The sequence below is a fragment of the Chlamydotis macqueenii genome, chromosome 9 (assembly GCF_036417535.1).
Source record: "Chlamydotis macqueenii isolate bChlMac1 chromosome 9, bChlMac1.mat, whole genome shotgun sequence".
NCBI lineage: Eukaryota > Metazoa > Chordata > Aves > Otidiformes > Otididae > Chlamydotis > Chlamydotis macqueenii.
The window spans coordinates 27,353,918-27,366,677 of NC_141564.1; the positions used below are offsets into that span (position 1 = coordinate 27,353,918).

Sequence of the window (12,760 nt, forward strand, 5' to 3'; positions counted from 1 at the left end):
TACTTCAAACCTTCGCTCACTTTTGGAAAAACAATTCCAAATCCACTACTTCAAACTTATTTCATGTGACAGTACAAAAGAATCATTTTCCCAAAGCAATTACCAACATCTCTGTGCCAGTGAGTCAGAAACAATGCAATGATACCTGAGGCACAGACGTAAAACGTTCTGGGAACTGTCAGAGGCTGCTCACCAACGCACAGCAATATGTAAATCGTGAGAGTAAAACTACCACTGTGATAAGAGTTACAGTACCCTGGAACACCTTAAAGATGCTCAGGCTTAGCCCACTGGCTCGGTGCGAAGTGTCATTTAAGGTTAGTAATTAAAATAAATACATTGCCACCTATGTTCTAATAAATAAGCTTGGAAATTCCCATTTCATTCCAGGCTCTCTAAATTAGCAGTTCTGCTCACTCCCTGGTAACGTTTGTCTTAGCACAGTCTTTCCCACTCCCGCCAGCCCCACAGAGACTGGTGTTGGTGGTGAAGACGCAGCACAGCCATCTCCCCAGACGATGCGCCTGGAGATGCACGGAGGAATCAGCTGGGAGGAGAAGCAGCCAACAGGGCAGTATTTATGCTGCACGGCTCTTTGTACGCTTTGACATACATTTCTAAGAGAAATTGATTTAAAAGACTTTTTATTCCCCTTCCCACTACAAAGATTCCTCTCTGGACACGTAGGAACAACAAAGCCACGAACCAGAGGAGCAGGCCCCTCCAGCTGTTATTGTGCATTTAGACATTAGAGATGTTTATTTACCGATATTTGGGTCAGTGGCCTGGCGTTTCTTGATTTTAGCTTCAGAAATAGCAGCGTAGTAGGCACATGTCATTTTGATCAGCCATGCCGCTCGCAGCAGTGGCACAGAGTATTTTGCTAAGTAAGCAAAAACATCTTCTTTTTTACTGAGAATAGGAACCTGAAATGAAACAGGAAGCAAGTTACAGCACACAGTCCAAGGAGCAGCTGGCACCTGCGGGTTAGCCCAGGCCGCCTCTGCTCAACCCCACGCTGCCCAGAGAGTGGCACACCCCTTCCCCAACCCAGGAACCCGCGACGCTAACACCACCTATGTCTGAACACGAAAAACAGAGACTTGGCAAAAAAGCACTGTAGTGCTCTTCAGTGGTCAGCCCAGGGACTCTACAGAATCAGTTTCACAGCCTTATTCACTCTTATCTGCAGGTTTATAAATCTGGTTATTTAAAAAAAAACTTAAATAACAAAAGAAATCTCTTCAGCATTTCTGTTCACAAAGTTATCCTCTCACAAAGTTAGGGGGAAACTTAAGGTGGGGGCATGCTTGCCACAGCAAAGCTCTTGTTTTTCTGGTGGCTCCACTGGTGGCAAAGCCGCACACATTCCACACCAACTGCACGGCAACCGACTGAAAACTGGTGAACCTTGAACCTTCTGTTATTTTGGTCCATTTATGCTCAATAGTCTTGGAATAAGAGTTCCCTATTTCCATTTAATTTACACTCAGAATAACTCCCAGATACTGTAAGAAACAACCACTTCAAATTATCTTGTTCTGCTGTTTTTAACAGCGTGCAGTATCCAAAACGACGGTTCAAAATTGCTTTTTCCATTTATACAAAAACTGCTAGAAAGCAACAAGAGTTCTTCTCCTTAACTGGAAACTTAAACCAGAATGCAACCAATAAGATTGTTTAACAAAGACTGTTAAAACAAATACAAATACAAAGCGGTCGGAGTTAGCAAGCAGGTTGTTCTAGGAATGCATTGGCTTCCTAGCCGATTATTTCCTTGCCAGACACGACAACTTCTGTAAACTGCTCCACTGCTTGAGAAAAAGACCCTCTACCCTGAAGCGTAGAGGCTGTCAACTAGATAAACATGCCACAGCTAAACAGAGTCACGCAAAGGAATTTTTTACCAGCTAGATCAGAAGTCTCCCTTGGCCCAGGCGCCCTCCTTGCAGAGGGACCATGCTGCAGAACAGCAGCCGCCTCCAGCACCACTCCACATCCAGCACGTTCAGAAATACCGCCCTATTCTTACAGCCCAGTTCAGCACAATCCCATATCCAAGAAACAGAGGAAAGAGTATTTTGATACCTTTTTTGCTAAAAGAGTCAGTGGTTTACTTCCTGCTAAATCTGTGAACCAGTTGTGAATTGCACTCTGAGACCGAGCAGTAACCAGCCAGTAGTTGTCTTTGGCATTTACTTGGGGTTTCTTCTTTCCTGTGTCCTGGAAAGTGTTAAGTTTTAGCTTTTCTGCTAATATGCTGCTAAAGTAAGCGCCAATCTGGTAGGGAAAAAAAAAAAATACATAAATAAATAAAAAAGACCACCCAGTAAGCAAGCATCTACAGTACCTGAATACACCGAGGATTTCCATCTGAAGAGAGGCAGCCACCACTCCAGTCCAGGCTGTCAGTCTCGTAAGCTTACACTTTGATCCCTGCAGCTCGGAGATGGGGATTCACCACACCAAGCACCCGTGCAACACCTCTGCATTACCATTACAGAAGCTGTGGGTCAGCAGAACCAAGCCAGGGGCGACCAGGCCTCCGAGACACCCGGGAGGCAGGTGCCTTTGGCGACGGGTCGCTGCGTGCCCAGGGCCGCAGCCCAGCAGCAGAGGAGTGTTTTGGACTCAGGCCGCGGTTCAGGGCACTCCAGGAGTGCCTCAGAGCGTTCCCCCCTTCTGCTCTTTACTGCACCACGAAGTGTGCACACACCTGCTTTTCACCGCGATTTAGACCAAACGGCGCTGTCTGCAGAACAGCATTAACTGTCTTTCTGTCGTCAGCTAGGCAGGGAAAACCCCAAAGGTCCCAGCAAGCCAGGAAGTGCTCTGACTTCTGTTCAAAACACCTCCCCTACCACTCACAGCTCCAGAATGAACGGCTTGGTAAGATTTGCTTCCCCAGTACTTTCAATCCCAAAATAGCAGAAAATAACCCCATAAAGGTTTTACTACCCATGTAAGCTTATTTACTTTTTGAAATTACTATAACAGAAATTAATGCTTAGGCCTGCCAGTAAGAATAAAATGTTTGATTTTCTAATAAATATATTCATAGTTGGGTAATTTTAAAATCTGTGAAATGCTTTTCAGAGACACTGAACTTGTTTTGGTAATTCTACACCTAAACCTTCCACATAACTTCCCTGTAAATTTCTGGTTTGCTTTTCAAAGAGTTATGTCCAATAGGCAAACCATGAATAATTAAAACATAAGACAGAAAGTGCCTGCAGGCGGCAATTCTAGAAAACAAAATCAGAAGAGTGTAACAGGAAAAACAATAGCAACCCTCTCATTTACTTGTACCTCCTCTTCTGCTAAAATAAAAGAGCATCTCTATATAAGTAAATTCACATTTCCCAGCAAGCCATTAAAAGGTACGTATTTTAAAAGTCAAACAGCAGAAAATTACTTTGTCTGAAAACATTTTTATAAGCTTCTTGATAAAATTTTCCTTCAAAACAGTTTCTTCCTGCTATCCCAATAGAAAAAAAAAGGAGAGCATATGAATCTGGACAGATCCCACAAAGAAATAAAAGATGAATTTTTTTTCTAAGTAGCTATTATTTTCAATTTGGGAGACAGTAACTAACACTTCAGTGATATTTTTATTGCTCTTTTGTAACTCACACTTCTTTGACTCTCAAAAAAAACCCCATCGGAGAGCTAAGTTAAATTTCACCAAACAATCCCAAGAGATCTAGGCCACAGTGACCAGTTTCTGCTGGCAGAAGACAGCCTGATGAAACCGATACGAGAGCAAAGCAAGCCAAAGATGCGTCAACTCTAGAGACTTCCAGGGGAGGAGTCACCACTCTCCTTCTAAGTGAAGCAAATAAAAGAAAAGGAACAAAAATTAACATCTCTTCTACAACGAAGCGAGCTAGTTGCGTTTTGTTCTTGCCATCCCTGTTTTCCTCAGAAGACTGGTAACATCAGGTAGCAGAAACACAGCTCAGCGTTCTTATATTAGTCCTGTAATTAACTCTAATAAGGAGACTTCTGATTAGAAAGCAAAGCAGTCAAGACCCACGTACAACCACTGCCAGCTTGGTTGCAGCCTCAGCGAGCAGATCAGACCCAAAAGCCCTGTCTTACCTTCGAGGCGTTAATGACAATGTTTCTAGCAGATCCGTGCTCATCTCCGGAGAAGGCAGGCTGATTGCTGAAGCCTTGCTTTACATTCACTGCAGTAAGTTCATCCTGCAAAGAGCGTTTTAAGGGAAAAAAAAATGAAATTACAATTTAAGAAGTCACATCACTCGGAGAAGCCTGTTTTTATAAAGAAAATGTATGTATTTGCTGGTATGGCACGCTCTGCGTCCGCCCGAACAAGCCTCAAAGCGCTTTGCTCGTTCACAGGATCCTGGTGAGCGCAGTTCCACTCCTACCCTCCCGGCCCCATTAAGTGCTCACCCCACCACAGGCGCCAAGGCCGTAACTTGATAAGGATGCTGCTTGTTTTGCTGGAAGAGGATTGCTGCCATGAAGAGGGCAGCAGGAAACAGGGCCTTGGCAGCCCGTGTAAAACCTGGAGTGCTCCCCAGCAGCCAGCCCAAAGTCCTCCTCGTGTGAAAGCAGCGCCAGCCACCAGCCATCCTGACCAGCACCCTCCTCTTCTCAAGACACACTGGGATCACTGGAGCCACCTGCACCGCTCCACGACAGAAAGCTGCTGCACACCCCTCCTTACCCCCAGCCCCCACCGTCCCTTCCCCCAGCACAAAAAGATTTTTGCATCGTTTGTTGAAGTTTAAAGTGTTACTATTCAGTTTGTGGCCCCACAACCACCATTTGAGAATATTGACTGAAATAACAAACAGATCACCTCCAGCAGAAACAATGTCAAGTAAACATCTGTCCCTGTCGCACCCTCATTTTGCTGCATACGTGTATTCAAGCAGGCTTCGCTGGATCATACTCGCAGCAGGAGCACAGAGCAGGCACAAGTGGGGGTCAGCAGCACTGACACACCCAAGTCTTCACAAACGCGTAATACAATTTCCTAAGTGAGTCCCACCTTCGCCCCGTCCTTCCCTGCCTTCACTTCCCATCCTCCCCGAAGGCAAAACCCTTCCCTGCAGCCTGTGCCGTTCATTCACTTGCTCAGGACCACGAGCCCGTCAGACCGAGGTTTGCCTACACCAGATGAACGGGAACTCGGCCTGTTGGCTTTTCTTCATCTCCCTCTGAGGAGGAGGCACAGATCTCGCCCAGGGAATCAGCTACTTGCCACCAAAGGCACTCTACGCAAGCTCAAGCGGTCAAGTTGAGCAGCAGGCAAGTTATCAAACAATCCCCGAGATGACTGTGAAATAACCTATGAGAACAACAAGCCAAGCAAATAAAATAGCTGAAAATAAATGTAAGCATGTCATCATTTTACTAGAAGATTTTGTTACTAGTTTTGGGCAACATATCTCCCCTAAAACAGCGACCCAGAAGCCTCATAGAATCATAGAATGGTTAGGGTTGGAAGGGACCTTCAACGGTCATCTAGTCCAACCCCCCTGCAAGGAGCAGGGACATCCCTGACTAGGTCAGGTTGCTCAGAGCCTCATCCAGCCTGGCCTTGAACGTTTCCAGGGATGGGGCCTCCACCACCTCTCTGGGCAACCTGTTCCAGTGTTCTATAACTCGCATCGTAAAAAATTTTTTCCTAATTTCTAATCTAAATCTACCCCCCTCTCTTTTAAAACCATTACCTCTCGTCCTATTGCAACAGGCCCTACTAAACAGCTTCCATTCAGTTTATGCTCTTATGCTTTGCAACGCATTTTGCTTTTCAGTATTTTTGCAAAGTTTGGGAGTAACACAGAAGACAGGAATGTACTGAGAAGAAATTTCAGCTCTCCGGGGTTTATGAAGTTAGCAAGCCTCATCTGAATTTTAAATGAAATCAACAAAAGTGCTGGAGCACTCCTCCACCCACACTATCCCCAAGACAGCCTTGAAACACAGCTAAAGGCAGAGAGGAAAGTGATCAAAGATAGTATAAGCAAATAAATAAAATGGCAAATGGAGATATACGTTACTATCAGCACCATTTCCACAGATGACCCCAGTTCCGATATCTTTAAACTGCTCTTGAAAAAAGCTGCTTAGATACTGTCGCGCAGAAAATAACGGAGAGCCGTGTGCTGTGCTGCTGTAGCCACCGCCACTGTAGGATCAGGCTGCGGGTGGGCTGACAACGCACACGTCAGTGTTTTGGTTTTGTCTGGCTCACATTATTAGCTCAGATTTCTCCCTGCCTTCAGTAGTAGTTCAGAAATTTTAAACACAGAACAAAGCACAGTTGCATAACCGAACACCATCTAGAGACAAAAGGACATGTCATCTGCAACCGCAAGGCACGGAGATACCTTTATAAACAAACTAACAGTAAAATGGATGTTCACATCACCTCTCTCTTACGCCAGCTCCACTAACAGCTCGGGGTCATCTTCTAGGAGCACAGCTGTCCTGACAGAGCAGGAAGGATCCTGGACACTCGGGCAGGAACACCAGCACGGCTAAACTGTACAATAGCGAGCGTACCAGGGTTAAGCCCTCGTTCCCTTGGCTGATCCACAAGCCCTCTCCTAATGACAGGCAGAGGAGCTCCGCACACTGCTGTCACTAAGCACCGCGCTCTGTGACGCACCGGATCCGCTGGGCTCCTGCAGGAATGTCAAGCTTCTCAAAACGTCAAGCAGGGCCCCAAGCGAGCCCAATCAAGGCTTAAAACCCTTCCGCAATTTTAAAGAGCCAAATGAAGGCTCAGGCCCAAACTGCGGTAACTTCTTTCAGAAAGAATTTTAACTGTTTGAGGTGGGATATTTAAGACCCATCGATACACCTGCAGCACTCCCTTTGCAAACACAACACCTACAGAGGGACACCTTCACAGAAAGCAAGCCCAACGAGCTCAGGCTGATGCTCACGGGAGCTAAGCAGCGCCAGCTCTGCTATAAGTCAGACCCTCACTTAAGCCTGCGCGTTACTTGGCTCCGTCGCAGCTGTGAGTCCTGCAAGGCGTTCAGAGGAGCCACCTGTGGCACTCACCAGCCGGCTGCAGGCAGGGCACTCCCAGCTAGACGAGAACAGACGAACCGACCGTGGGGATCGAGCGCTGGGGCGCCGTCGGGTGTTCCGACTGTATAATTCCGTATTCACTTGCTTTTAATGAACAGGAATGAGCTCTTTCAACTTAAGCATTCTCCTGCTTCCCTGTTACTGCAGTTACACTCGCTTACTGCAGCACCACGCCAGTACGAGAAAAGCGGAAAGCTAATGACGTATAAAGGTTTTGAAAAACCAGGAACTGGCCAGTTTATTCTGACATCTAAGCTGAACAAAAAGACAACATATAGATCTTCACTGGCACTACTGGACAGTCAAAACCAAGGCATTTTTAAAAGGCATTCTTCTTCTCCCTAACTTCAAAAATTTATTTCAGAACAGAAAATGAGAAGTTCATATTAAACTCATGAAAGCAACAAAACCGATCTTTTTAAGCACTCATTACTTTTAGATCCTCTCACATGCTCCACCTTTAGCTTCGTGTCTCTTTATAACAGCAGAGCGCCTACGTTCGGCAGCTCGGAGCAACCACAGCATCAGCGCGGAGATCCAAACCCTCCGCAGGAAGGTCCCGGATTTCAACCTGCCGTGTAGCTGCTGCAGCCGAAGCCTTCCACTCACGCTCAGCTCCCGCTACTCTGGGCTTGGTTTGGACAACAAGATGAAAAAATAACTCCCTAAAAGAGACAGTATCAAATACTGTGCCACTTATAGATTACTGAATAATCTCATATTTCATGACCAAGAGAGGAGTAACGCTATTTAGAGGAGCATTATCCTAATCAACAGCTCAGAAGTCACAAACAAGGAGCAGCCATACCCAACTGCCAACCACTGGCAAAAGCAACTTTCGCTGGAGACCAGGAAGGTGACATACTGGCCGTGTTATAAACGGATACCGCGAGGAAGAAGGAAGATTGGTCTCCTGCAGTACTGACGGGCCCAGAAAGACAGATCTATTCCAAATCGGCATAGGGGTGACAATACTGGAGAGGCCTCTCTGACAGAAATTTCACCTGCTATACCCATCCCACCAGAGAGAAGGTGGTCTGGGCTACTGGTGAGCGTAGACGTTGGAGAATTGAGCCTTGGAAGGGTCAAACCCTGCGTGTGGAGAAGGCACAGAATAGCCTTCTGTCTGAAGGCTATTTCTCAGCATAAAATTATGCTGTGCTTTTTTGTGCTTTGAAACTAAAACTCCCAGGATCTGGCCTTGATGGTACAGTACATTCAGCAGTTATAATCTTTGACTTGTAATAAACACAATCTGCATTATATTTTATCCATCTTAGGGAGACCGTGACAAGTTAGAGCACAGGCAGTGTTAGAAAAAGTTGCTTCTAACAACCTGCCTTCAGGTGCTCCTGCCAGGGCAGGATTTCCAAAACTCCCCTTTGCTCCACAATCAGCAGCAGCATTTGCTGATTATACAGCGAAAATATGTGCAAAGCACTGTCAGGTGTTCAGAGAACACATTACAGAAAGACAAGGAAAGCTAACTCCTCCTAATCTTTCTTTTTGGAGCGGTATCGGGCGTTCAAACAGCCCCGGCAGGTAACTGCGTTCGCGCAGAAGCTGTGCACTACGCAATCTGAGCCCGTCCCTCCTGCCAGCCCCTGATTTCTGCAGAGAGCATTCAGCACACAGGGCTCAGCCCGTGCCCAGGGGCTAAGCCTTGCCCAAGCTCGTCACAAGGGGACTGCGCAAAGGATGCCGATTTCCACCTGCGCTCAGGTGAGCGGGCTCAGGAGCTGGCTCTGCAGCACGGGAGCCCAGGGTCCCTGGAGGTGCTAGCTCCTCGCAGACAGGGAATTCAGAAACACACAGGGCGGCAGCCAGCAACACCAGCGTCACCAGACAGCCCATTCCCACCTCTACCAGGGACCTGCAACGCTGCACGGGTCTCCTTTTTCAAACAACAGACAGGCTTCACCACCCAAAGGCTGGAACGACACAGGACCGTACCCTGCAAACAAAAGCCCCGCGCAACTGCACTAGCACACACGCGGAATGAAGACTTTCCCCAAGCCACATTTCCATCAGTTACGTATGGCAAATAACAACGAGCCCATTGCAGTTATTTTCTATTTATTAATGCATCCATGTAATATATATTTTAAATATTAACCATCTGGGCATCTGCCACTTCCATTCTTATTGTGACTGCCTGCATATTTATAAATGTGTCTGCAAGAATCAATCCACCACCTGATTAAAAATACACGACGGTCCAGAGCTAAAAATTCATCTCCATACATTGTCATAACTAAGTTCAGATGCAGTTCTGCAGGCCTGGTCATGATCACGCATGAAAAATACATGTTAGAGCAGTATTTCTAGTTACCGTAATCGTCGAGTTTGTAAGTACGACGAGTAGCGGCATAGGAGTGAAAAGACAGAGAGATGCTAGAGGTCAAAAAATTGGGATATGTCTCAAGTAACGGACTTGAACACACACCCTTTATGGCGTGCTATGCAAGCCTCTCTCAACCAGCACTGACCAAAAGTCACTCTCTGGCGAGCACTTGCCAGCCTGTATGAACCAGATGATAACGCTCACACACAAATTACCCTTAATTAGTTTCCTTTCTAGAAGCCTCACAAGAAGACCACAGACCGGGAAGAGAGGAAAGCACGAAGAATGCTGCATGGCTGCCCTGCTGTACTTGCTCAGTTTAACGGGAGTTCATCCTCTAGACACATAGCTGACGACTTCTGCAAGTGCCGAGTTCACCATGACAGAAGACGGCCAGGAACACCAGGGGAAGAGGACATCCCAGACCAACCACGCGAGAGGCAGGGATATCTGGCACACACGGCTTCGTGTACGAGTCACAACCCAGCACACAAGGCAAATCTCAGAGAGACCCATTGACTGTGCTGGGAGACATCCCGGTCACAATCCCTACCAGAGGCTTCTTCCCACACACCTCTGGAGGGCCAGCAGCCCGGAATCAAGACCAGGAAGCCGGGCCGGGGAGACCTACAGCCACCCCCATGGCTTTGCTGGACATGCCAGCCATGTCACAGCGCCAGCCCAAATGACACATTCATCCCCGGCACCGACCGACGGCGGGTCTCCACGGCTTTGGCTGTGGTACCCAGCAGCATGACAGCCACAGCCTGACGCGAGAGCACAAGCTACAGCCCCGCTCACCTCTGCCCTGTGATCCTGGACACATCTCCTGACCTCCAACACCCCCCAGCCCTTTCGCGAACCACGGGTCCCTGCTGCCAGGTCAGAAACACGCGTGGGCAGCTCAGCAGGCCCAGGCTCCCCCAGCTGGCGCACCCCTCACCCTCAAGACAGCCTGCGCCCCTCAGGGGCCAGGGGACCCCCCAGGGCAAGTGGCTGCACCCCTCAGAGGCCAGAGACCCTTCATGGCAGCAGGCTGTGCCCTTCAGGGGCCCATGGCCTTCGTGGGCCGGGGGTACCCATCATGGCAGGTGGCTGCGCCCCTTAGGGGCCAGGGGTGCCCCTCGCGGGCCTATGGCTGTCACGGGCCGGGGGTGCCCCTGAGGGGCCCATGCCCTTCGTGGGCCGGGGGCTCCCCTCACGGGCCCGGCCCCTCCGCCTCGCGGGGCGAGCCCGGGTGCCGGCCGGGCCGCGGGGAGGGCGCCGGGGCCGCGGTGGCGGGGGACGGGACCGCCGCCCCCGCCTCGCCGCAGAAAATGCAAGTCAGCGGGCGGCTGCGCGGCTCAAAAGTTTCGGAGGCGGCGCCGGGCCGGGAAGCGAGGGCGGCGGCCCGCCGCGGGCGGGGGGCGGGCGCGGGGCCGGCAGCCGCTCTCACCTCCTTCTGGCGCGGGTCCTGCGGGTAGACGTCGGGCGGCCCCAGGCGCGGCCGCTTGAGCGGCCGGTGCTCATAGCTGAGGAGCCCGAAGGCGGCCATGATCGCTCATGTTCGCCGGCGCGGCGGGCGGGCGCTGGAGCGGGCTCCGAGCGCCAGGGAGCAGCACTCGGCGGCGCGCCCCCCGCCTCACCCCCGCCGCGCCGGGGGCGGGCTGCGCGTCCGCGGCGGCGGCCGGGCGCGGGGGGGCGGCGCGGCCCGGCCCGGCCCACCCGGCCCCGCCGCGCTGCCTCCCGCCGCAGGTGCCGGTGCCGGCCGGGGCCGCCTCAGCGCTCCCCGCCGCGCGTCCCGCGCTGCCCACCGCACCGCAGCGGGCGATGGCGGGGCCGGGCCCCCCGAGCGGCCCCAGGGGGACGGGGAGGAGGGGCCGGCAGCGCTGCCCGGCGGCCCTGGCTGGGGAGGCGGCGGCCAGAGCTCTCTGGAGGAGTGCGACGGGGGGGAGCTGGCCGTGCTCCCCCCGGGCCCCTTCCCGCCGCAGGGGCACCGCGCCCGCCTGTGCCCCCGGTGCTCTGCTCCCATTTTTAACACCGTTCGTTTCGGCGAATGAATAATGCGCCCAAGAAAACGACGGCCCGCTGCGGAAGAGGCCGGTCCGCCCATCCGCCCATCCCGGGGAGCGAGGTGTCGGCAGGGCCGCGGCTGCCGAAGAGGAGAACCCAGCGGCAAAGCCTCCGGGCCCCCCTTTCCCCGCACGCCGGCGGGCGTCCCGTGCTTTCCCCCCTTCCCGAAATGGGGCTGCAGTGTCCGGTCGTAGTCGGTTATTCGTGCCCTGTAATCAGTGCCCCGCCGGGCAGCAGCCCTTGCCCTCCCGCTTCGGGGCCATCTCCGTGGGTGCTGGAGCGGCAGGTGCAGTCCTGGTTCAGCATCACAGTAAGCGAGCATGAAAACTTGTATTTTTGCCCCTTCCTGCCCACTGTTCGTGCCAGATCCCCCCTTGGGCCATCCTCCGGGACAGTACAAACGCAAGGTACTTTGGAAATACACGCTTAGACAGTTGGCTGCAAATAGGGCTAAATAAAATGAACAGCAGCACTCTACAAATGAGCTGCTGTTCGCATTTGGTAAGGACAAGCGCAGGAAATGCAGGCAAACCACATACCTGCCATCCCTAGGCAAGTCTCTAACCCAACCACAGAGAACTTAAAAGCTGCGGCTGCGCTAGGCGACAGCAATGAAGTGGGACGGCGATGCCCTGCGCTGTCTGATGTTTGTTAATGCATCTCAAGTCACTTTTGGTCAGTGACTTGCTGCTGATGCATCCAGCTGTACTGTTCACCGAAAGCAAGGATGAACAACCCTGAGCTCCCCAAACTTTCAAATCCATGACGGGTCTGTCAGACCCCGTGCGTGATCCAAGGACCAGCAGTGTTTGCCAGCCCTTTTCCTGGACTCCCCCCGTGGATACCAGCACTTCAGAGCCTTCCACAGGCTGCACGGGCACACTGGATCCGTGTTCTGATCCCTGGCTTTGGGAAGATCAATATTGTGCATATTTTAAGAGAGTATCCATTTTATTCCTGGGGCTTTGTCAGACACATCCCGATGTACCCAAACACACAGATCCCAGTCTTCTGGTGGTTTTTGGCAGGCCGAGTGCTCTGAGATCTCCTAAGGGCGCTCACTGTGCGGTGTTGATTTGCCCGCATTCCACAGCAGCTCTGCAGTGCAGGCGTCCCAGCGCAGACCGGCCCCATGAGGTCCGGACACCGGGGTGACATGTCTGGCTACAGATTTGCACCATCCTCTGCTCCCCTCCTCAGTTCAGTCACTGATGTTTGGGAAGCCTGGGTTCAAATCCAGTTTTTTTAAAGCCCTACGTCTGCAAACATTCTGGTCTGGAGTTT

The 12,760-nt window shown here is 51.0% G+C and overlaps 1 protein-coding gene across 1 annotated transcript in view; it reads right to left on the reverse strand.

The window, feature by feature from the left end:
* MED12L (mediator complex subunit 12L) overlaps positions 1-11,024 on the reverse strand; it is a 131,274-nt gene extending 120,250 nt beyond the window's left edge. The window contains exons 1-4 of the mRNA XM_086754304.1: positions 10,860-11,024; positions 4,102-4,206; positions 2,089-2,280; positions 767-926 (exon numbers count right to left, since the gene is read on the reverse strand). Of these exons, the coding sequence (XP_086610430.1) occupies positions 767-926; positions 2,089-2,280; positions 4,102-4,206; positions 10,860-10,958 (556 nt within the window). The 5' untranslated portion in view covers positions 10,959-11,024. The remainder of the gene's footprint in view (positions 1-766; positions 927-2,088; positions 2,281-4,101; positions 4,207-10,859) is intronic.
* Positions 11,025-12,760: the final 1,736 nt, after the last annotated feature.